The 21843-nt window shown below is 56.7% G+C and overlaps 1 protein-coding gene across 2 annotated transcripts in view; it reads left to right on the forward strand.

Moving 5' to 3' along the window:
- Positions 1 to 21843, forward strand: part of LOC137360355 (serine protease 27-like) — a 40715-nt gene that overhangs the window by 11737 nt on the left and 7135 nt on the right. For both annotated transcript variants that reach the window (XM_068025808.1, XM_068025809.1), the window contains exon 3: positions 15279 to 15441. In XM_068025808.1, the coding sequence (XP_067881909.1) occupies positions 15279 to 15441 (163 nt within the window). The remainder of the gene's footprint in view (positions 1 to 15278; positions 15442 to 21843) is intronic.

Genomic DNA, 21843 nt, shown 5'->3' on the forward strand with positions numbered 1-21843 from the left:
AACACCCGGTCCCAGAGGGGGAAAGGACAGTGTATCTATCGCACTGAGACACCCAGTCCCAGAGGGGGGAAAGGACAGTGTATCTAACACACTGTGAAACCCAGTCCCAGAGAGGGAAAGGACAGTGTATCTAACACACTGTAACACCCGGTCCCAGAGGGGGAAAGGACAGTGTATCTATCGCACTGAGACACCCGGTCCCAGAGGGGGAAAGGACAGTGTATCTAATGCACTGAGACACCCAGTCCCAAAGGGGGAAAAGACAGTGTATCTAACACACTGTAACACCCAGTCCCAGAGGGGGAAAGGACAGTGTATCTAACGCACTGTGACACCCAGTCCCAGAGAGGGAAAGGACAGTGTATCTAACACACTGTGACACCCAGTCCCAGAGGGGGACGGACAGTGTATCTAACGCACTGTAACACCCGGTCCCAGAGGGGGAAAGGACAGTGTATCTAACGCACTGTGATACCCAGTCCCAGAGGCGGAAAGGACAGTGTATCTAACGCACTGTAACACCCGGTCCCAGAGGGGGAAAGGAAAGTGTATCTAACGCACTGTGATACCCAGTCCCAGAGGGGGAAAGGAAAGTGTATCTAACACACTGTAACACCCGGTCCCAGAGGGGGAAAGGACAGTGTTTCTAACACACTGTGACACCCAGTCCCAGAGGGGGAAAGGACAGTGTATCTAACGCACTGTGACACCCGGTCCCAGAGGGGGAAAGGAAAGTGTATCTAACACACTGTGACACCCGGTCCCAGAGGGGGAGAGGACAGTGTATCTAACGCACTGAGACACCCAGTCCCAGAGGGGGGAAAGGAGAGTGTATCTAACACACTGTAACACCCGGTCCCAGAGGGGGAAAGGACAGTGTTTCTAACACACTGTGACACCCGGTCCCAGAGGGGGAAAGGACAGTGTATCTAACGCACTGAGACACCCAGTCCCAGAGGGGGAAAGGACAGTGTATCTAACGCACTGTGACACCCGGTCCCAGAGGGGGAAAGGACAGTGTATCTAACGCACTGTAACACCCGGTCCCAGAGGGGGAAAGGACAGTGTATCTAACGCACTGAGACACCCAGTCCCAGAGGGGGGAAAGGACAGTGTATCTAATGCACTGAGACACCCAGTCCCAAACGGGGAAAGGACAGTGTATCTAACACACTGTAACACCCGGTCCCAGAGGGGGAAAGGACAGTGTATCTAATGCACTGAGACACCCAGTCCCAAACGGGGAAAGGACAGTGTATCTAACACACTGTGACACCCGGTCCCAGAGGGGGAAAGGACAGTGTATCTAACGCACTGTGACACCCGGTCCCAGAGGGGGGAAAGGACAGTGTATCTAACACACTGTGATACCCGGTCCCAGAGGGGGGAAAGGACAGTGTATCTAACACACTGCAACACATGATCCCAGAGGGGGAAAGGACAGTGCATCTAATGCACTGAGACACCCAGTCCCAGAGGGGGAAAGGACAGTGTATCTCACACACTGTGACACCCGGTCCCAGAGGGGGAAAGGACAGTGTATCTAACGCACTGAGACACCCAGTCCCAGAGGGGGAAGGGACAGTGTATCTAACGCACTGTGACACCCGGTCCCAGAGGGGGGAAATGACAGTGTATCTAACACACTGTGACACCCGGTCCCAGAGGGGGAAAGGAAAGTGTATCTAACGCACTGTGACACCCAGTCCCAGAGTGGGAAAGGACAGTGTATCTAACACACTGTAACGCCCGGTCCCAGAGGGGGAAAGGACAGTGTATCTAACACACTGTAACACCCGGTCCCAGAGGGGGAAAGGACAGTGTATCTAACACACTGTAACACCCAGTCCCAGAGGGGGAAAGGACAGTGTATCTAACGCACTGTGACACCCGGTCCCAGAGGGGGACAGGACATTGTATCGAACGCACTGAGACACCCAGTCCCAAAGGGGGAAAGGACAGTGTATCTAACGCACTGTAACACCCGGTCCCAGAGGGGGACAGGACAGTGTATCTAACGCACTGAGACACCCAGTCCCAGAGGGGGGAAAGGACAGTGTATCTAACACACTGTGATACCCGGTCCCAGAGGGGGGAAAGGACAGTGTATCTAACACACTGCGACACATGATCCCAGAGGGGGAAAGGACAGTGCATCTAACGCACTGAGACACCCAGTCCCAGAGGGGGAAAGGACAGTGTATCTCACACACCGTGACACCCGGTCCCAGAGGGGGAAAGGACAGTGTATCTAACGCACTGAGACACCCAGTCCCAGAGGGGGAAGGGACAGTGTATCTAACGCACTGTGACATCCGGTCCCAGAGGGGGGAAATGACAGTGTATCTAACACACTGTGACACCCGGTCCCAGAGGGGGAAAGGAAAGTGTATCTAACGCACTGTGACACCCAGTCCCAGAGTGGGAAAGGACAGTGTATCTAACACACTGTAACGCCCGGTCCCAGAGGGGGAAAGGACAGTGTATCTAACACACTGTAACACCCGGTCCCAGAGGGGGAAAGGACAGTGTATCTAACACACTGTAACACCCAGTCCCAGAGGGGGAAAGGACAGTGTATCTAACGCACTGTGACACCCGGTCCCAGAGGGGGAAAGGACAGTGTATCTAACGCACTGTAACACCCGGTCCCAGAGGGGGACAGGACAGTGTATCTAACGCACTGAAACACCCAGTCCCAGAGGGGGCAAGGACAGTGTATCTAACACACTGTGTCACCCAGTCCCAAAGGGGCGAAAGGACAGTGTATCTAACGCACTGTGACACCCGGTCCCAGAGGGGGAAAGGACAGTGTATCTAACGCACTGTGACACCCGGTCCCAGAGGGGGAAAGGACAGTGTATCTCACACACTGTGACACCCGGTCCCAGAGGGGGAAAGGAAAGTGTATCTAACGCACTGAGACACCCAGTCCCAGAAGGGGAAAGGACAGTGTATCTCACACACTGTGACACCCGGTCCCAGAGGGGGAAAGGACAGTGTATCTAACGCACTGAGACACCCAGTCCCAGAGGGGGAAGGGACAGTGTATCTAACGCACTGGGACACCCGGTCCCAGAGGGGGGAAAGGACAGTGTATCTAACACACTGTGACACCCGGTCCCAGAGGGGGAAAGGAAAGTGTATCTAACGCACTGTGACACCCGGTCCCAGAGGGGGGAAAGGACAGTGTATCTAACACACTGTGACACCCAGTCCCAGAGTGGGTAAGGACAGTGTATCTAACACACTGTAACACCCGGTCCCAGAGGGGGAAAGGACAGTGTATCGAACACACTGTGACACCCAGTCCCAGAGGGGGAAAGGACAGTGTATCTAACACACTGTAACACCCGGTCCCAGAGGGCAAAGGACAGTGTATCTCACGCACTGTGACACCCAGTCCCAGAGGGGGAAAGGACAGTGTATCTAACACACTGTAACACCCGGTCCCAGAGGGCAAAGGACAGTGTATCTCACGCACTGAGACACCCGGTCCCAGAGTGGGAAAGGACAGTGTATCTAATGCACTGTGACACCCGGTCCCAGAGAGGGGGCAAGGACAGTGCATCTAACACACTGAGACACCCAGTCCCAGAGGGGGAAAGGACAGTGTATATAACACACTGCAACACCCGGTCCCAGAGGGGGAAAGGACAGTGTATCTAACACACTGTGACACCCGGTCCCAGAGGGGGAAAGGACAGTGTATCTAACACACTGTGACACCCGGTCCCAGAGGGGGAAAGGACAGTGTATCTTACACACTGTGACAGCCGGTCCCAGAGGGGGAAAGGACAGTGTATCGAACACACTGTGACACCCAGTCCCAGAGGGGGAAAGGACAGTGTATCTAACACACTGTAACACCCGGTCCCAGAGGGGGAAAGGACAGTGTATCGAACGCACTGTGACAGCCGGTCCCAGAGGGGGAAAGGACAGTGTATCTAACGCACTGAGGCACCCAGTCCCAGAGGGGGAAAGGACAGTGTATCTAACGCACTGTAACACCCGGTCCCAGAGGGGGAAAGGACAGTGTATCTAACGCACTGAGACACCCAGTCCCAGAGGGGGGAAAGGACAGTGTATCTAACGCACTGAAACACCCAGTCCCAGAGGGGGAAAGGACAGTGTATCTAACGCACTGTAACACCCGGTCCCAGAGGGGGAAAGGACAGTGTATCTAACGCACTGAGACACCCAGTCCCAGAGGGGGGAAAGGACAGTGTATCTAACGCACTGTAACACCCGGTCCCAGAGTGGGAAAGGACAGTGTATCTAACGCACTGAAACACCCAGTCCCAGAGGGGGGAAAGGACGGTGTATCTAACACACTGTAACACCTGGTCCCAGAGGGGGAAAGGACAGTGTATCTAATGCACTGTGACACCCGGTCCCAGAGAGGGGGAAAGGACAGTGTATCTAACACACTGAGACACCCAGTCCCAGAGGGGGAAAGGACAGTGTATCTAACACACTGTGACACCCGGTCCCAGAGGGGGAAACGACAGTGTATCTAACACACTGTGACACCCGTTCCCAGAGGGGGAAAGGACAGTGTATCTAACACACTGAGACACCCAGTCCCAGAGGGGGAAAGGACAGTGTATCTAACGCACTGTAACACCCGGTCCCAGATGGGGAAAGGACAGTGTATCTAACGCACTGAGACACCCAGTCCCAGAGGGGGGAAAGGACAGTGTATCTAACGCACTGTAACACCCGGTCCCAGAGGGGGAAAGGACTGTGTATCGAACGCACTGTGACACCCGGTCCCAGAGGGGGAAAGGACAGTGTATCTAACGCACTGAGGCACCCAGTCCCAGAGGGGGAAAGGACAGTGTTTCTAACACACTGTAACACCCGGTCCCAGAGGGGGACAGGACAGTGCATCTAACGCACTGAGACACCCAGTCCCAGAGTGGGAAAGGACAGTGTATCTAACACACTGTAACACCCAGTCCCAGAGGGGGAAAGGACAGTGTATCTAACGCACTGTGACACCCAGTCCCAAAGGGGGAAAGGACAGTGTATCTAACGCACTGTAACACCCGGTCCCAGAGGGGGACAGGACAGTGTATCTAACGCACTGAGACACCCAGTCCCAGAGGGGGGAAAGGACAGTGTATCGAACGCACTGAGACACCCAGTCCCAAAGGGGGAAAGGACAGTGTATCTAACGCACTGTAACACCCGGTCCCAGAGGGGGACAGGACAGTGTATCTAACGCACTGAGACACCCAGTCCCAGAGGGGGGAAAGGACAGTGTATCTAACGCACTGAAACACCCAGTCCCAGAGGGGGCAAGGACAGTGTATCTAACACACTGTGTCACCCAGTCCCAAAGGGGCGAAAGGACAGTGTATCTAACACACTGTGACACCCGGGCCCAGAGGGGGAAAGGACAGTGTATCTAACACACTGTGACACCCGGTCCCAGAAGGGGAAAGGACAGTGTATCTCACACACTGTGACACCCGGTCCCAGAGGGGGAAAGGACAGTGTATCTAACACACTGTGACACCCGGTCCCAGAGGGGGAAAGGACAGTGTATCTAACACACTGTGACACCCGGTCCCAGAGGGGGAAAGGACAGTGTATCTAACGCACTGAGAAACCCAGTCCCAGAGGGGGAAGGGACAGTGTATCTAACGCACTGGGACACCCGGTCCCAGAGGGGGGAAAGGACAGTGTATCTAACACACTGTGACACCCGGTCCCAGAGGGGGAAAGGAAAGTGTATCTAACGCACTGTGACACCCAGTCCCATAGGGGGAAAGGACAGTGTATCTAACACACTGTGTCACCCAGTCCCAGAGGGGGAAAGGACAGTGTATCTAACACACTGTGACACCCAGTCCCAGAGGGGGAAAGGTCAGTGTATCTAAAACACTGTAACACCCGGTCCCAGAGGGGGAAAGGACAGTGTATCTAACACACTGTGACACCCGGTCCCAGAGAGGGAAAGGACAGTGTATCTAACACACTGTGACACCCGGTCCCAGAGGGGGAAAGGACAGTGTATCTAATGCACTGTGACACCCGGTCCCAGAGAGGGGGCAAGGACAGTGCATCTAACACACTGAGACACCCAGTCCCAGAGGGGGAAAGGACAGTGTATCTAACACACTGTGACACCCGGTCCCAGAGGGGGAAAGGACAGTGTATCTAACACACTGTGACACCCGGTCCCAGAGGGGGAAAGGACAGTGTATCTAACGCACTGAGACACCCGGTCCCAGAGTGGGAAAGGACAGTGTATCTAATGCACTGTGACACCCGGTCCCAGAGAGGGGGCAAGGACAGTGCATCTAACACACTGAGACACCCAGTCCCAGAGGGGGAAAGGACAGTGTATCTAACACACTGTGACACCCGGTCCCAGAGGGGGAAAGGACAGTGTATCTAACACACTGTGACACCCGGTCCCAGAGGGGGAAAGGACAGTGTATCTTACACACTGTGACACCCAGTCCCAGAGAGGGGAAAGGAAAGTGTATCGAACACACTGTGACACCCAGTCCCAGAGAGGGAAAGGACAGTGTATCTAACACACTGTGACACCCGGTCCCAGAGGGGGAAAGGACAGTGTATCTAACACACTGTAACACCCGGTCCCAGAGGGGGAAAGGACAGTGTATCGAACACACTGTGACACCCAGTCCCAGAGGGGGAAAGGACAGTGTATCTAACACACTGTAACACCCGGTCCCAGAGGGGGAAAGGACAGTGTATCTAATGCACTGTGACACCCGGTCCCAGAGAGGGGGAAAGGACAGTGTATCTAACACACTGAGACACCCAGTCCCAGAGGGGGAAAGGACAGTGTATCTAACACATTGTGACACCCGGTCCCAGAGGGGGAAACGACAGTGTATCTAACACACTGTGACACCCGTTCCCAGAGGGGGAAAGGACAGTGTATCTAACACACTGAGACACCCAGTCCCAGAGGGGGAAAGGACAGTGTATCTAACGCACTGTAACACCCGGTCCCAGATGGGGAAAGGACAGTGTATCTAACGCACTGAGACACCCAGTCCCAGAGGGGGGAAAGGACAGTGTTTCTAACACACTGTAACACCCGGTCCCAGAGGGGGACAGGACAGTGTATCTAACGCACTGTGACACCCAGTCCCAGAGGGGGAAAGGACGGTGTATCTAACACACTGTAACACCTGGTCCCAGAGGGGGAAAGGACAGTGTATCTAATACACTGTGACACCCGGTCCCAGAGTGGGAAAGGACAGTGTATCTCACACACTGAGACACCCAGTCCCAGAGGGGGAAAGGACAGTGTATCTAACACACTGTGACACCCGGTCCCAGAGGGGGAAACGACAGTGTATCTAACACACTGTGACACCCGGTCCCAGAGGGGGAAAGGACAGTGTATCTAACACACTGTGACACCCGGTCCCAGAGGGGGAAAGGACAGTGTATCTAACACACTGTGACACCCGGTCCCAGAGGGGGAAAGGACAGTGTATCTAACACACTGTGACACCCAGTCCCAGAGAGGGGAAAGGAAAGTGTATCTAACACAGTATGACACCCGGTCCCAGAAAGGGGAAAGGACAGTGTATCTAACACACTGTGACACCCGTTCCCAGAGGGGGAAATGACAGTGTATCTAACACACTGTGACACCCGGTCCCAGAGGGGGAAATGACAGTGTATCTAACACACTGTGACACCCGTTCCCAGATGGGGAAAGGACAGTGTATCTAACACACTGCGACACATGATCCCAGAGGGGGAAAGGACAGTGTATCTAACGCACTGAGACACCCAGTCCCAGAGCGGGAAAGGACAGTGTATCGAACACACTGTGACACCCGGTCCCAGAGGGGGAAAGGACAGTGTATCTAACGCACTGAGACACCCAGTCCCAGAGGGGGAAGGGACAGTGTATCTAACGCACTGTGACACCCGGTCCCAGAGGGGGGAAATGACAGTGTATCTAACACACTGTGACACCCGGTCCCAGAGGGGGAAAGGAAAGTGTATCTAACGCACTGTGACACGCAGTCCCAGAGTGGGAAAGGACAGTGTATCTAACACACTGTAACGCCCGGTCCCAGAGGGGGAAAGGACAGTGTATCTAACACACTGTAACACCCGGTCCCAGAGGGGGAAAGGACAGTGTATCTAACACACTGTAACACCCAGTCCCAGAGGGGGAAAGGACAGTGTATCTAACGCACTGTGACACCCGGTCCCAGAGGGGGAAAGGACAGTGTATCGAACGCACTGAGACACCCAGTCCCAAAGGGGGAAAGGACAGTGTATCTAACGCACTGTAACACCCGGTCCCAGAGGGGGACAGGACAGTGTATCTAACGCACTGAGACACCCAGTCCCAGAGGGGGGAAAGGACAGTGTATCTAACGCACTGAAACACCCAGTCCCAGAGGGGGCAAGGACAGTGTATCTAACACACTGTGTCACCCAGTCCCAAAGGGGCGAAAGGACAGTGTATCTAACGCACTGTGACACCCGGTCCCAGAGGGGGAAAGGACAGTGTATCTAACGCACTGAGACACCCAGTCCCAGAAGGGGAAAGGACAGTGTATCTCACACACTGTGACACCCGGTCCCAGAGGGGGAAAGGACAGTGTATCTAACGCACTGAGACACCCAGTCCCAGAGGGGGAAGGGACAGTGTATCTAACGCACTGGGACACCCGGTCCCAGAGGGGGGAAAGGACAGTGTATCTAACACACTGTAACACCCGGTCCCAGAGGGGGAAAGGACAGTGTATCTAACACACTGTAACACCCGGTCCCAGAGGGCAAAGGACAGTGTATCGAACACACTGTGACACCCAGTCCCAGAGGGGGAAAGGACAGTGTATCTAACACACTGTAACACCCGGTCCCAGAGGGCAAAGGACAGTGTATCTCACGCACTGTGACACCCGGTCCCAGAGGGGGAAAGGACAGTGTATCTAATGCACTGTGACACCCGGTCCCAGAGAGGGGGCAAGGACAGTGCATCTAACACACTGAGACACCCAGTCCCAGAGGGGGAAAGGACAGTGTATCTAACGCACTGAGACACCCGGTCCCAGAGTGGGAAAGGACAGTGTATCTAATGCACTGTGACACCCGGTCCCAGAGAGGGGGCAAGGACAGTGCATCTAACACACTGAGACACCCAGTGCCAGAGGGGGAAAGGACAGTGTATCTAACACACTGTGACACCCGGTCCCAGAGGGGGAAAGGACAGTGTATATAACACACTGCAACACCCGGTCCCAGAGGGGGAAAGGACAGTGTATCTAACACACTGTGACACCCGGTCCCAGAGGGGGAAAGGACAGTGTATCTAACACACTGTGACACCCGGTCCCAGAGGGGGAAAGGACAGTGTATCTTACACACTGTGACACCCAGTCCCAGAGAGGGGAAAGGAAAGTGTATCGAACACACTGTGACACCCAGTCCCAGAGAGGGAAAGGACAGTGTATCTAACACACTGTGACACCCGGTCCCAGAGGGGGAAAGGACAGTGTATCTAACACACTGTAACACCCGGTCCCAGAGGGGGAAAGGACAGTGTATCGAACACACTGTGACACCCAGTCCCAGAGGGGGAAAGGACAGTGTATCTAACACACTGTAACACCCGGTCCCAGAGGGGGAAAGGACAGTGTATCGAACGCACTGTGACACCCGGTCCCAGAGGGGGAAAGGACAGTGTATCTAACGCACTGAGGCACCCAGTCCCAGAGGGGGAAAGGACAGTGTATCTAACGCACTGTAACACCCGGTCCCAGAGGGGGACAGGACAGTGTATCTAACGCACTGAGACACCCAGTCCCAGAGGGGGGAAAGGACAGTGTATCTAACGCACTGAAACACCCAGTCCCAGAGGGGGAAAGGACGGTGTATCTAACACACTGTAACACCTGGTCCCAGAGGGGGAAAGGACAGTGTATCTAATGCACTGTGACACCCGGTCCCAGAGAGGGGGAAAGGACAGTGTATCTAACACACTGAGACACCCAGTCCCAGAGGGGGAAAGGACAGTGTATCTAACACACTGTGACACCCGGTCCCAGAGGGGGAAACGACAGTGTATCTAACACACTGTGACACCCGTTCCCAGAGGGGGAAAGGACAGTGTATCTAACACACTGAGACACCCAGTCCCAGAGGGGGAAAGGACAGTGTATCTAACGCACTGTAACACCCGGTCCCAGATGGGGAAAGGACAGTGTATCTAACGCACTGAGACACCCAGTCCCAGAGGGGGGAAAGGACAGTGTATCTAACGCACTGTAACACCCGGTCCCAGAGGGGGAAAGGACAGTGTATCGAACGCACTGTGACACCCGGTCCCAGAGGGGGAAAGGACAGTGTATCTAACGCATTGAGGCACCCAGTCCCAGAGGGGGAAAGGACAGTGTTTCTAACACACTGTAACACCCGGTCCCAGAGGGGGACAGGACAGTGTATCTAACACACTGTAACACCCGGTCCCAGAGGGGGAAAGGACAGTGTATCGAACACACTGTGACACCCAGTCCCAGAGGGGGAAAGGACAGTGTATCTAACACACTGTAACACCCGGTCCCAGAGGGCAAAGGACAGTGTATCTCACGCACTGTGACACCCGGTCCCAGAGGGGGAAAGGACAGTGTATCTAACGCACTGAGACACCCGGTCCCAGAGTGGGAAAGGACAGTGTATCTAATGCACTGTGACACCCGGTCCCAGAGAGGGGGCAAGGACAGTGCATCTAACACACTGAGACACCCAGTCCCAGAGGGGGAAAGGACAGTGTATCTAACACACTGTGACACCCAGTCCCAGAGGGGGAAAGGACAGTGTATCTAACACACTGTAACACCCGGTCCCAGAGGGGGAAAGGACAGTGTATCGAACACACTGTGACACCCAGTCCCAGAGGGGGAAAGGACAGTGTATCTAACACACTGTAACACCCGGTCCCAGAGGGCAAAGGACAGTGTATCTCACGCACTGTGACACCCGGTCCCAGAGGGGGAAAGGACAGTGTATCTAACGCACTGAGACACCCGGTCCCAGAGTGGGAAAGGACAGTGTATCTAATGCACTGTGACACCCGGTCCCAGAGAGGGGGCAAGGACAGTGCATCTAACACACTGAGACACCCAGTCCCAGAGGGGGAAAGGACAGTGTATCTAACACACTGTGACACCCGGTCCCAGAGGGGGAAAGGACAGTGTATATAACACACTGCAACACCCGGTCCCAGAGGGGGAAAGGACAGTGTATCTAACACACTGTGACACCCGGTCCCAGAGGGGGAAAGGACAGTGTATCTAACACACTGTGACACCCGGTCCCAGAGGGGGAAAGGACAGTGTATCTTACACACTGTGACACCCAGTCCCAGAGAGGGGAAAGGAAAGTGTATCGAACACACTGTGACACCCAGTCCCAGAGAGGGAAAGGACAGTGTATCTAACACACTGTGACACCCGGTCCCAGAGGGGGAAAGGACAGTGTATCTAACACACTGTAACACCCGGTCCCAGAGGGGGAAAGGACAGTGTATCGAACACACTGTGACACCCAGTCCCAGAGGGGGAACGGACAGTGTATCTAACACACTGTAACACCCGGTCCCAGAGGGGGAAAGGACAGTGTATCGAACGCACTGTGACACCCGGTCCCAGAGGGGGAAAGGACAGTGTATCTAACGCACTGAGGCACCCAGTCCCAGAGGGGGAAAGGACAGTGTATCTAACGCACTGTAACACCCGGTCCCAGAGGGGGACAGGACAGTGTATCTAACGCACTGAGACACCCAGTCCCAGAGGGGGGAAAGGACAGTGTATCTTACACACTGTGACACCCGGTCCCAGAGGGGGAAAGGACGGTGTATCTAACACACTGTAACACCTGGTCCCAGAGGGGGAAAGGACAGTGTATCTAATGCACTGTGACACCCGGTCCCAGAGAGGGGGAAAGGACAGTGTATCTAACACACTGAGACACCCAGTCCCAGAGGGGGAAAGGACAGTGTATCTAACACACTGTGACACCCGGTCCCAGAGGGGGAAACGACAGTGTATCTAACACACTGTGACACCCGTTCCCAGAGGGGGAAAGGACAGTGTATCTAACACACTGAGACACCCAGTCCCAGATGGGGAAAGGACAGTGTATCTAACGCACTGTAACACCCGGTCCCAGATGGGGAAAGGACAGTGTATCTAACGCACTGAGACACCCAGTCCCAGAGGGGGGAAAGGACAGTGTATCTAACGCACTGTAACACCCGGTCCCAGAGGGGGAAAGGACAGTGTATCGAACGCACTGTGACACCCGGTCCCAGAGGGGGAAAGGACAGTGTATCTAACGCACTGAGGCACCCAGTCCCAGACGGGGAAAGGACAGTGTTTCTAACACACTGTAACACCCGGTCCCAGAGGGGGACAGGACAGTGTATCTAACGCACTGAGACACCCAGTCCCAGAGGGGGGAAAGGACAGTGTATCTAACACACTGTAACACCTGGTCCCAGAGGGGGAAAGGACAGTGTATCTAATACACTGTGACACCCGGTCCCAGAGTGGGAAAGGACAGTGTATCTAATGCACTGTGACACCCGGTCCCAGAGAGGGGGAAAGGACAGTGTATCTCACACACTGAGACACCCGGTCCCAGAGGGGGAAAGGACAGTGTATCTAACACACTGTGACACCCGGTCCCAGAGGGGGAAACGACAGTGTATCTAACACACTGTGACACCCGTTCCCAGAGGGGGAAAGGACAGTGTATCTAACACACTGTGACACCCGGTCCCAGAGGGGGAAAGGACAGTGTATCTAACACACTGTGACACCCGGTCCCAGAGGGGGAAAGGACAGTGTATCTAACACACTGTGACACCCAGTCCCAGAGAGGGGAAAGGAAAGTGTATCTAACACAGTATGACACCCGGTCCCAGAAAGGGGAAAGGACAGTGTATCTAACACACTGTGACACCCGTTCCCAGATGGGGAAAGGACAGTGTATCTAACACACTGAGACACCCAGTCCCAGAGGGGGAAAGGACAGTGTATCTAACGCACTGTAACACCCGGTCCCAGATGGGGAAAGGACAGTGTATCTAACGCACTGAGACACCCAGTCCCAGAGGGGGGAAAGGACAGTGTATCTAACGCACTGAGACACCCAGTCCCAGAGGGGGAAAGGACAGTGTATCTAACACACTGTGACACCCGGTCCCAGTGGGGGAAAGGACAGTGCGTCTAACACACTGTGACACCCAGTCCCAGTGGGGGAAAGGACAGTGTATCTAACACACTGTGACACCCGGTCCCAGAGGGGGAAAGGACAGTGTATCTAACGCACTGTGACACCCGGTCCTAGAGGGGGAAAGGACAGTGTATCTAACACACTGTGACACCCGGTCCCAGAGGGGGAAAGGACAGTGTATCTAACGCACTGTAACACCCGGTCCCAGAGGGGGAAAGGACAGTGTATCTAACGCACTGTAACACCCGGTCCCAGATGGGGAAAGGACAGTGTATCTAACACACTGTGACACCCGGTCCCAGTGGGGGAAAGGACAGTGCATCTAACACACTGTGACACCCGGTCCCAGAGGGGGAAAGGACAGTGTATCTAACGCACTGTGACACCCGGTCCTAGAGGGGGAAAGGACAGTGTATCTAACACACTGTGACACCCGGTCCCAGAGAGGAAAAGGACAGTGTATCTAACAAACTGTGACACCCGGTCCCAGAGAGGGAAAGGACAGTGTATCTAACACACTGTGACACCCGGTCCCAGTGGGGGAAAGGACATTGCATCTAACACACTGTGACACCCGGTCCCAGAGGGGGAAAGGACAGTGTATCTCACGCACTGTGACACCCGGTCCTAGAGGGGGAAAGGACAGTGTATCTAACGCACTGAGACACCCGGTCCCAGAGGGGGAAAGGACAGTGTATCTAACGCACTGTGACACCCGGTCCCAGAGGGGGAAAGGACAGTGTATCTAACACACTGTGGCATCCGGTCCCAGAGGGGGAAAGGACAGTGTATCTAACACACTGTGACACCCGGTCCCAGAGGGGGTAAGGACAGTGTTTCTCACACACTGTGACACCCAGTCCCAGAGGGGGAAAGGGCAGTGTATCTAACGCACTGTGACACCCAGTCCCAGAGGGGGAAAGGACAGTGTATCTAACACACTGTGACACCCAGTCCCAGAGGGGGAAAGGACAGTGTATCTAACGCACTGTAACACCCGGTCCCAGAGGGGGAAAGGACAGTGTATCTAACACACTGTGACACCCAGTCCCAGAGGGGGAAAGGGCAGTGTATCTAACACACTGTGACACCCGGTCCCAGAGGGGGAAAGGACAGTGTATCTAACACACTGTGACACCCGGTCCCAGAGGGGGTAAGGACAGTGTTTCTCACACACTGTGACACCCAGTCCCAGAGGGGGAAAGGGCAGTGTATCTAACGCACTGTGACACCCAGTCCCAGAGGGGGAAAGGACAGTGTATCTAACACACTGTGACACCCAGTCCCAGAGGGGGAAAGGACAGTGTATCTAACGCACCGTGACACCCGGTCCCAGAGGGGGGAGAGGACAGTGTATCTAACACACTGTGACACCCGGTCCCAGAGGGGGAAAGGACAGTGTATCTAACACACTGCAACACCCAGTCCCAGAGGGGGAAAGGACAGTGTATCTAACACACTGTGACACCCGGTCCCAGAGAGGGAAAGGACAGTGTATCTAACACACTGCAACACCCAGTCCCAGAGGGGGAGAGGACAGTGTATCTAACAGACTGTGACACCCGGTCCCAGAGGGGGAAAGGACAGTGTATCTAACACACTGTGACACCCGGTCCCAGAGAGGGAAAGGACAGTGTATCTAACACACTGCAACACCCAGTCCCAGAGGGGGAGAGGACAGTGTATCTAACAGACTGTGACACCCGGTCCCAGAGGGGGAAAGGACAGTGTATCTAACACACTGTGACACCCAGTCCCAGAGGGGGAAAGGACAGTGTATCGAACACACTGTGACACCCAGTCCCAGAGGGGGAAAGGACAGTGTATCTAACACACTGTGACACCCGGTCACAGAGGGGGAAAGGGCAGTGTATCTAACACACTGTGACACCCAGTCCCAGAGGGGGGGAAAGGACAGTGGATCTAACACACTGTGACACCCGGTCCCAGAGAGGGCAGCAGATTCAAACTCTGATCTCCTGTGGGTTAAGCGGTTCTGATTCCTGCTGTTAATCTTGCAGCTTGTGGCCGTCCAGTTATATCGAACCGGATCGTGGGCGGGCAGGACTCCATGGCTGGAAGTTGGCCTTGGCAGGTCAGCATTCATGAGGGGAGCAGCCACATTTGCGGAGGGACGCTGATCACCAACACTTGGGTCTTGACAGCTGCTCACTGCGTCTCCCAGTAAGTCCATCCTGCGGGGAAGCAGTGTTTAATTGGTGGCGTCGGATATTGATGGCTGGGCATGACCTGTAGCCTGTTTGAGAATGTACTGCTGATTGACAAGATTCAATTGACCCCTTGCTTCCCTGCCTCATCCGGGGGCCAAGGTCTCAGATGGTCCATCTCGCAGCCTGAGTGGGAATGTTTCCCACACTCCAAGCAGGGAAGGGATGATGTAAGTTCAACACTGCATTAGCTGAGGAGTTGGGAGTTTAAATTCACTGTGAGATGTGCCAGCCCTGGGAATGTTTGATGGGGACAGTGTAGAGGGAGCTTTACTCTGTATCTAACCCCCCGTTTTTTTTTTTTAAAATAACTTTATTAAAACAGATAAATAAACAAAAAACTCAAATTAAAATGCCATTCTCGGCGTCGACGATGCACTCCAGTCCCTGCGGTGCCCACCGGTCGCGGAAGGCCTCAAGCGTACCGGCGGACACCGCATGCTCCTTCTCCAGGGACACCCGGGCGCGAACGTAACCGCGGAAGAGGGGCAGGCAATCGGGGAGGACGGAACCCCCGACGGCCCGCAACCTGGACCTGTGAATTGCCACCTTGGCCAGGCCCAGGAGCAGACCGACGAGGAGATCCTCCTCCCGGCCCAAGCCCCTCCGCACCGGGTGCCCAAAGATCAGGAGCGTGGGACTGAAGTGCAGCCAGAATTTGAGGAGCAGCCCCTTCAGATACTCAAATAGGGGCTGCAACCTCGCACACTCCGTATAAATGTGGAACACGGACTCGTCCAGGCCGCAGAAAGTACAGCTGGCCTGGGAGTCCGTGAACCTACTTAAAAGCCTATTGCACGGGACTGCTCTGTGCAGCACCCTCCACCCCAGGTCCCCGATGTAAAGGGGGAAGACTCCCGCGTAGAGAGACCTCCATCGGGGTTTCCCCTCGCCGCCAGATGGCAACGCGGACCGCCAGGGCGTGTCCGGCCGGCTGACGAGTGCGAGGAAGAGGAGAGTGTGCAGGAGCAGCCCGTACAGGAAACCCCTCCGCGCCGATTGGAATGGCACGGAGGGCATTCCCGAGAGGTGGCTCGGGTTGTGCGGGACCGGCTCCCGAGGAGGGTTTCGGGGCCTGGGTCCGATGAGCAGTTCCGGCCGAGCGGGGGTCAGCTCGGCCGGGATCGCTCCGCACTCCTGAGCCCCCTCGCCACCCGCAGTGAGGGGCGTCCCGGGGGTTTCGGCTACTCCTCCGCCCGCCGGACCGTCCCCGGAGTCGGCCGCCCGGACAGCCGAGGCGCTCTCCCCCACCGGCGGAGCGCCCTGACTGGAGGCGATCATGTTCCAGACTCGGAATAGATCCCGGTAAAAGACAGGCAACTCCCTCAGAGAGGCGCGGCTAACGGACTCCACCGGGAGCTGCGTGTCGTCTTGAAGGCAGTGACACTGGCGGAAAAAATAGGTCGCCAGCGCACACCATCTGGGAGGACGCTCGACGTACAGGTATCTCTGCAGGGTCCGAAGGCGGAGAGTCGCAGCCTGGGTGCGGACGCACACCAGCGACTGACCGCCCTCCTCAATCGGGAGACTCAGGACCGCGGCAGAGACCCAGTGTTTCCTCTTGCCCCAGAAGAAATCGACGAGTTTCTTCTGGATCTTGGTGGCAAATACAGGGGGTGGGGCCAAAGTGACCAACCGGTACCACAGCATGGAGGCCACCAGTTGGTTTATGACCAACGCTCGGCCCCTGTAGGAAAGCACTCGGAGCAGTCCTGTCCAGCGCCCCAGCCGAGCGGTGACTTTCGCCTCCAACTCCTGCCAGTTTGCCGGCCAGGCTTCCTCAGCGGGGCTAAGGTGGACTCCCAGATAGAGGAGGTGCGTGGTGCTCCACGCAAAAGGTGTCATCTCCTCCAGCAGGGAGTCCACCCGCCACTGACCAACCAGGAGTCCGGAACATTTCTCCCAATTGATCCTCGCGGAGGACGCGGCAGAAAAGGTCTGCTGGCAGTCGCGCATCCTCCGCAAGTCAACGGGATCTGTGACCGCGAGGTGCACGTCGTCGGCGTAAGCCGAGAGGATGACCCGCATGGCCGGCTCGCGCAGAGCCAATCCCGTCAACCTCCTGCGAAGCAGGCACAGGAAGGGCTCCACGCAGATGGTATACAATTGGCCGGACATGGGGCACCCCTGACGCACTCCTCTCCCAAATCGAAGGGGCGCCGTCAAGGACCCGTTAACTTTGACTAGACACTCTGCGGCGGCGTATAAAAGTCGGACCCGGGCCACGAAATGCGGCCCGAGTCCGAAAGTGCGCAGAGTCCCGAAAAGGTAATCGTGATCCACCCTGTCGAACGCCTTCTCCTGATCGAGGGAGAGAAAGGCGACCGACTGACCAGTCCTCTGGGAAAGATGGATCAGGTCCCGGACCAGGTGGATGTTGTCCTGGATGGACCGGCCCGGGACCGTGTAGGACTGGTCGGGGTGGATCATGTGGGTCAGCACGGAGCCCAGGCGGGTAGACATAGCCCGGGCAAAGATCTTATAATCCGTGCTGAGGAGGGAGACCGGACGCCAGTTTTTAAGCAGGCGGTGATCGCCCCTCTTCGGCAGCAGGACGATGACCGCCCTGCGCCACGAGAGGGGCATCTCCCCGGTCGCCAGGCTTTCCCCCAGGACCCGCGCGTAATCGTCCCCCAGGACGTCCCAGAACGCCCTGAGGAACTCCACGGTCAACCCATCCAGCCCTGGGGATTTGCCCCTCGAGAGCTGGTGGAGGGCGCCAGTCAGCTCCGCCAACGTGAGCGGAGCCTCCAATCCTTCGGCGCCCTCCGGGCTGACCTGCGGCAGGTCCTCCCACAAAACTCTGCGCGCATCCTCGCTGGACGGATCCGGAGAGAACAACGCACTGTAATACGTCCGGACCAGGAGGCCCATTCCCTCCGGATCCGTGATGGAGGATCCGTCGTCCGCCAGCAGCTCCATGAGCTGCTTACGGACCCCCCGCCATTTTTCCAGCGAGTAGAAGAAGGGTGAGGCACGGTCCAAATCTTCGAGGATGTGGATCCGCGACCTCACGTACGCGCCTCGGGACCCTATGAGCTGCAGGTCCCTCAGCGCGCCCTTCTTCTCTTTGTACGCCTGCCACAGGGCCGGGTCTCGACGGCATGACCGAGGCGGGACTCCAAGTCGAGCACCTCCCTCTCAAGGCGCCCGATCTCGGCTTCCCGCCTCTTGGTCGACCCCTTCGCGTACTCCTGACAGAAGACGCGGATGTGAGTCTTGCCCACATCCCACCATAGCCTCAAGGAGGGGAAGCCCCCCTGCTTCCTTCTCCAGTCGGCCCAGAATCGACAGAACGAGTCCCGAAATCGCACGTCCTCCAGCAGCCGGTTGTTAAAGTGCCAGTACGCGGACCCCGCCCGCGTGCGGAGCGGAGTAAACTCCGCCCACACCAGGTGGTGGTCCGAGCACGGCACCAGCCGCATGGAGGCCGCCGAGACGCGGGAGACGTACGCCTGCGAAATGTAGAGGCGGTCGATTCGCGACCCCCCTCCTCCAGACCTCCACGTGAAGGCGCTGGAGTCGGGATGGAGATTCCGCCAGACGTCCACCAAGTTAAGGGAGCTGATCAGTCCCCTCAACTTCTCCACCGACGCTTGGCCGCGCTGGGGACCGGAGCGATCCCCCACCTCGAGGGTGCAGTTAAAATCCCCCCCGAGGATGATGCACTCGCCGCTATCGATGGAGCTCAAGAGAGCGGACACTTCTTCAAAGAAGCGCGCTTGCAACGCGCCGGGCCTGGGCGCGTACACGTTCACAAAGTGGAGCGGCACGCTACCCAGGCGAACGGCGAGGTGGAGCAAGCGGCCCGGCACTAGCTCTTTGACCCCCAAGATCTCCGGCTGAAAAGTCGGGGCCAACAAGATAGCCACCCCACTAGAAATAGGAGTGAGGTGACTCATGTAGACCCCACCCTGCCACTCCAGGAGCCAGGTGGCTTCGTCTCCCGGAACGGTGTGGGTTTCCTGCAGAAAGCTCACCGCGTATCTCCCTTCCCTAAGGACTGAGAGATTGTGAAATCTGCGGTGAGCCCCTCTGCTTCCGTTGATGTTGAGGCTGGCTATGGTTATCTTCATGTCAAAGGTACTTAAAACCCGTCACCAACACCTCACTGTAAGGAGGGAGTGGAAGTGCACCTGGCCCTCCACTCCCCCAGCAACCCATTGAGGAACACATTAAAACGGCACCTCTCAACCAGTTTCACGTCCGCGCGCTTGCCCGCTATCTTAAGGGCGGCACGGACGGACTGTATGATCAGCGCCAGATTCGACCAACGGTCGAGGGCCAGCTGAACTTTATTGCGGCAACCCCTGCAAGCCGCGAGGAAATCCCGGAGTTCCGCCGTGGGGATGAGAGGAGATTCGGTGGGAGGCACGAGGGACTCCACCACCTCACTGGCGATGGAATCAACGTCATCCTCCGTGCCCCGCACCGAATCCCCATCCTCCTCCGGGTCATCACCGCCAGCGGCCGACACATCCACCACACACTGTGGGGCGGACGTCCCAGCCGCGCCAGCTGGTCCCGCCTCCGTCACGATCCCACCCCCAGGATCGATGGCGGAGGAGTCCTCTCTGGGTTCTATTGTGAAACTGGAGCCTGTAGGCACCAGCGGTTCAGGACCCCCCTCCACCTCCGTCCCCAGGCCAACGAGTGGTTCATGGGAGACATAAGGTCCAGACTCCGGAAATCCAGCCGGAGCCGAGACCGGAGGCGGAGAGAGGAGGCCATCTCCCGCTCTGCCAGCACCTACAGGCCCAGCATATGGGGCAGCATTCTCAGTTTTCACCAGGTCGGGTGTCTCCTGGTTGGTGGTGGACTCCGGCTGGGAGGGCTGACCCTCTGGGGCGTCGCCCTCCCCTTCATTCAGGGCACCCGACCCAGTAGCAGTGGCGGAATAGGCGGAGTCCCCTGGCTCCCCCACCACAAGCAGGGCCCCACTTACTCCTTCAGGAGGGGCCTCATGTACCGGGGCCTTCCCCTCCCCTCCATCCTGAGGAATAAGGAACTCCTGCCCGGACTTTGTAGCCTTGGTGGTGGCGGTAGGGGAAACCTGGGGACCCGAAACAGGAGACAGCTCCCCTCCAACAGATGGGCCCAGCACCTCAGGGCCCTGTGTTATTTCTGTGGAGGGGTGCCTTCTCCTCTTTTTCTCACTAGGGTGCGGAGGCTCAGAGACCTCCATGTCATCAGAGGCCTCCGCCTCCGCACCCTTTATTCCTTTTTTAGTCACCCTGGGCCTGAGCCCAGCCCTGGGACAGGTGGATTCCTTGGGAATGGGCTTTGGGCTGAGCTCAGGCTCGGGTTGAGTCAAAGTATCCAGGGGACGCGCCTCATGATGTTTCTTTTTTCCCCGCGTCTTCCTTCTGCTCGGACGGACGCTCCCCTCCCCGCCGGAGGCTGTGAAAACCACAGCCTCCGGAACCGACTGAGCGGTGTCTGTTGGATGTGCGGGGGGAGTGGGAGGAGGTGCTGTGGAACCACTCTGGGCCGCCGAGGTGGAGCTGGCGGCCGGGAGGTTGGGGCAGTTCTTACGAACATGCCCCACCCCTTTGCAGACGTGGCACCGCGCCCCGTCCGAGGTCCAGAAGACGCGGTAGGCCGTCCCCTGGAACTCCACATTAAATTGGCCCTCCGTGTCCTCCTCCCGCGCCAGCTGCATAAATAACTGGCGGCGGAAGGAGTAGACATGTTGGAGGCTGTGCTCCCGAAGACCAAGCCGGACTGGGGTGATCCCCGACCTCACCTCCCCCAGATGGTGCAGGTGGGGGAGGAGGAGCTCACTGGGAATAAAGGGCGGGACGTTTGATAACATTATCCGATGCGCAGTGGCCCCCAGAGGGTCCCCCCCGCCACAGTAAGCCCTTTTCTCAGGGCCAGGGACACCGCCCGCTCGGTCTTCAAAAAGAACACAGCCTTCCCATACATCTTTGAGGCCGCAACAATGGCCGAGGGGCCGACAACCACGGCCATTGCCTTAACGCAGGCCTCAATAGACATGTTGGGGTGGGGATAGCTCTTCACCCCATGGCTGCATGTCAATAATTTAAAGGGTGACGGGGCCACGTGGGCAGCCACAGAAGCTGCAGCTGCGTAGGTAGTAGAGGGCCCCGCCACCGGTGATGAAGGGTTTGCCATGGGTCTAAGAGCTAAACCCACCCCAAATTGTGGACTTGCACACTAAATAACAGCGACTCACAGAAAAATTTGAAAAGACAAACAAACAAACAAACAACAGGTTAGTGGAGAGGCTGAGGTAAGAGAGGAGAGGCAAAGGCAGGCTGGAAGGGATGACTTGCTTTCTGGAGGTGGTGCTCACAGTACACTTAAAACAAACAGTCTTTGAAGTTGGTCTTCC

The sequence above is a fragment of the Heterodontus francisci genome, unplaced genomic scaffold (assembly GCF_036365525.1).
Source record: "Heterodontus francisci isolate sHetFra1 unplaced genomic scaffold, sHetFra1.hap1 HAP1_SCAFFOLD_1027, whole genome shotgun sequence".
Taxonomy (NCBI): domain Eukaryota; kingdom Metazoa; phylum Chordata; class Chondrichthyes; order Heterodontiformes; family Heterodontidae; genus Heterodontus; species Heterodontus francisci.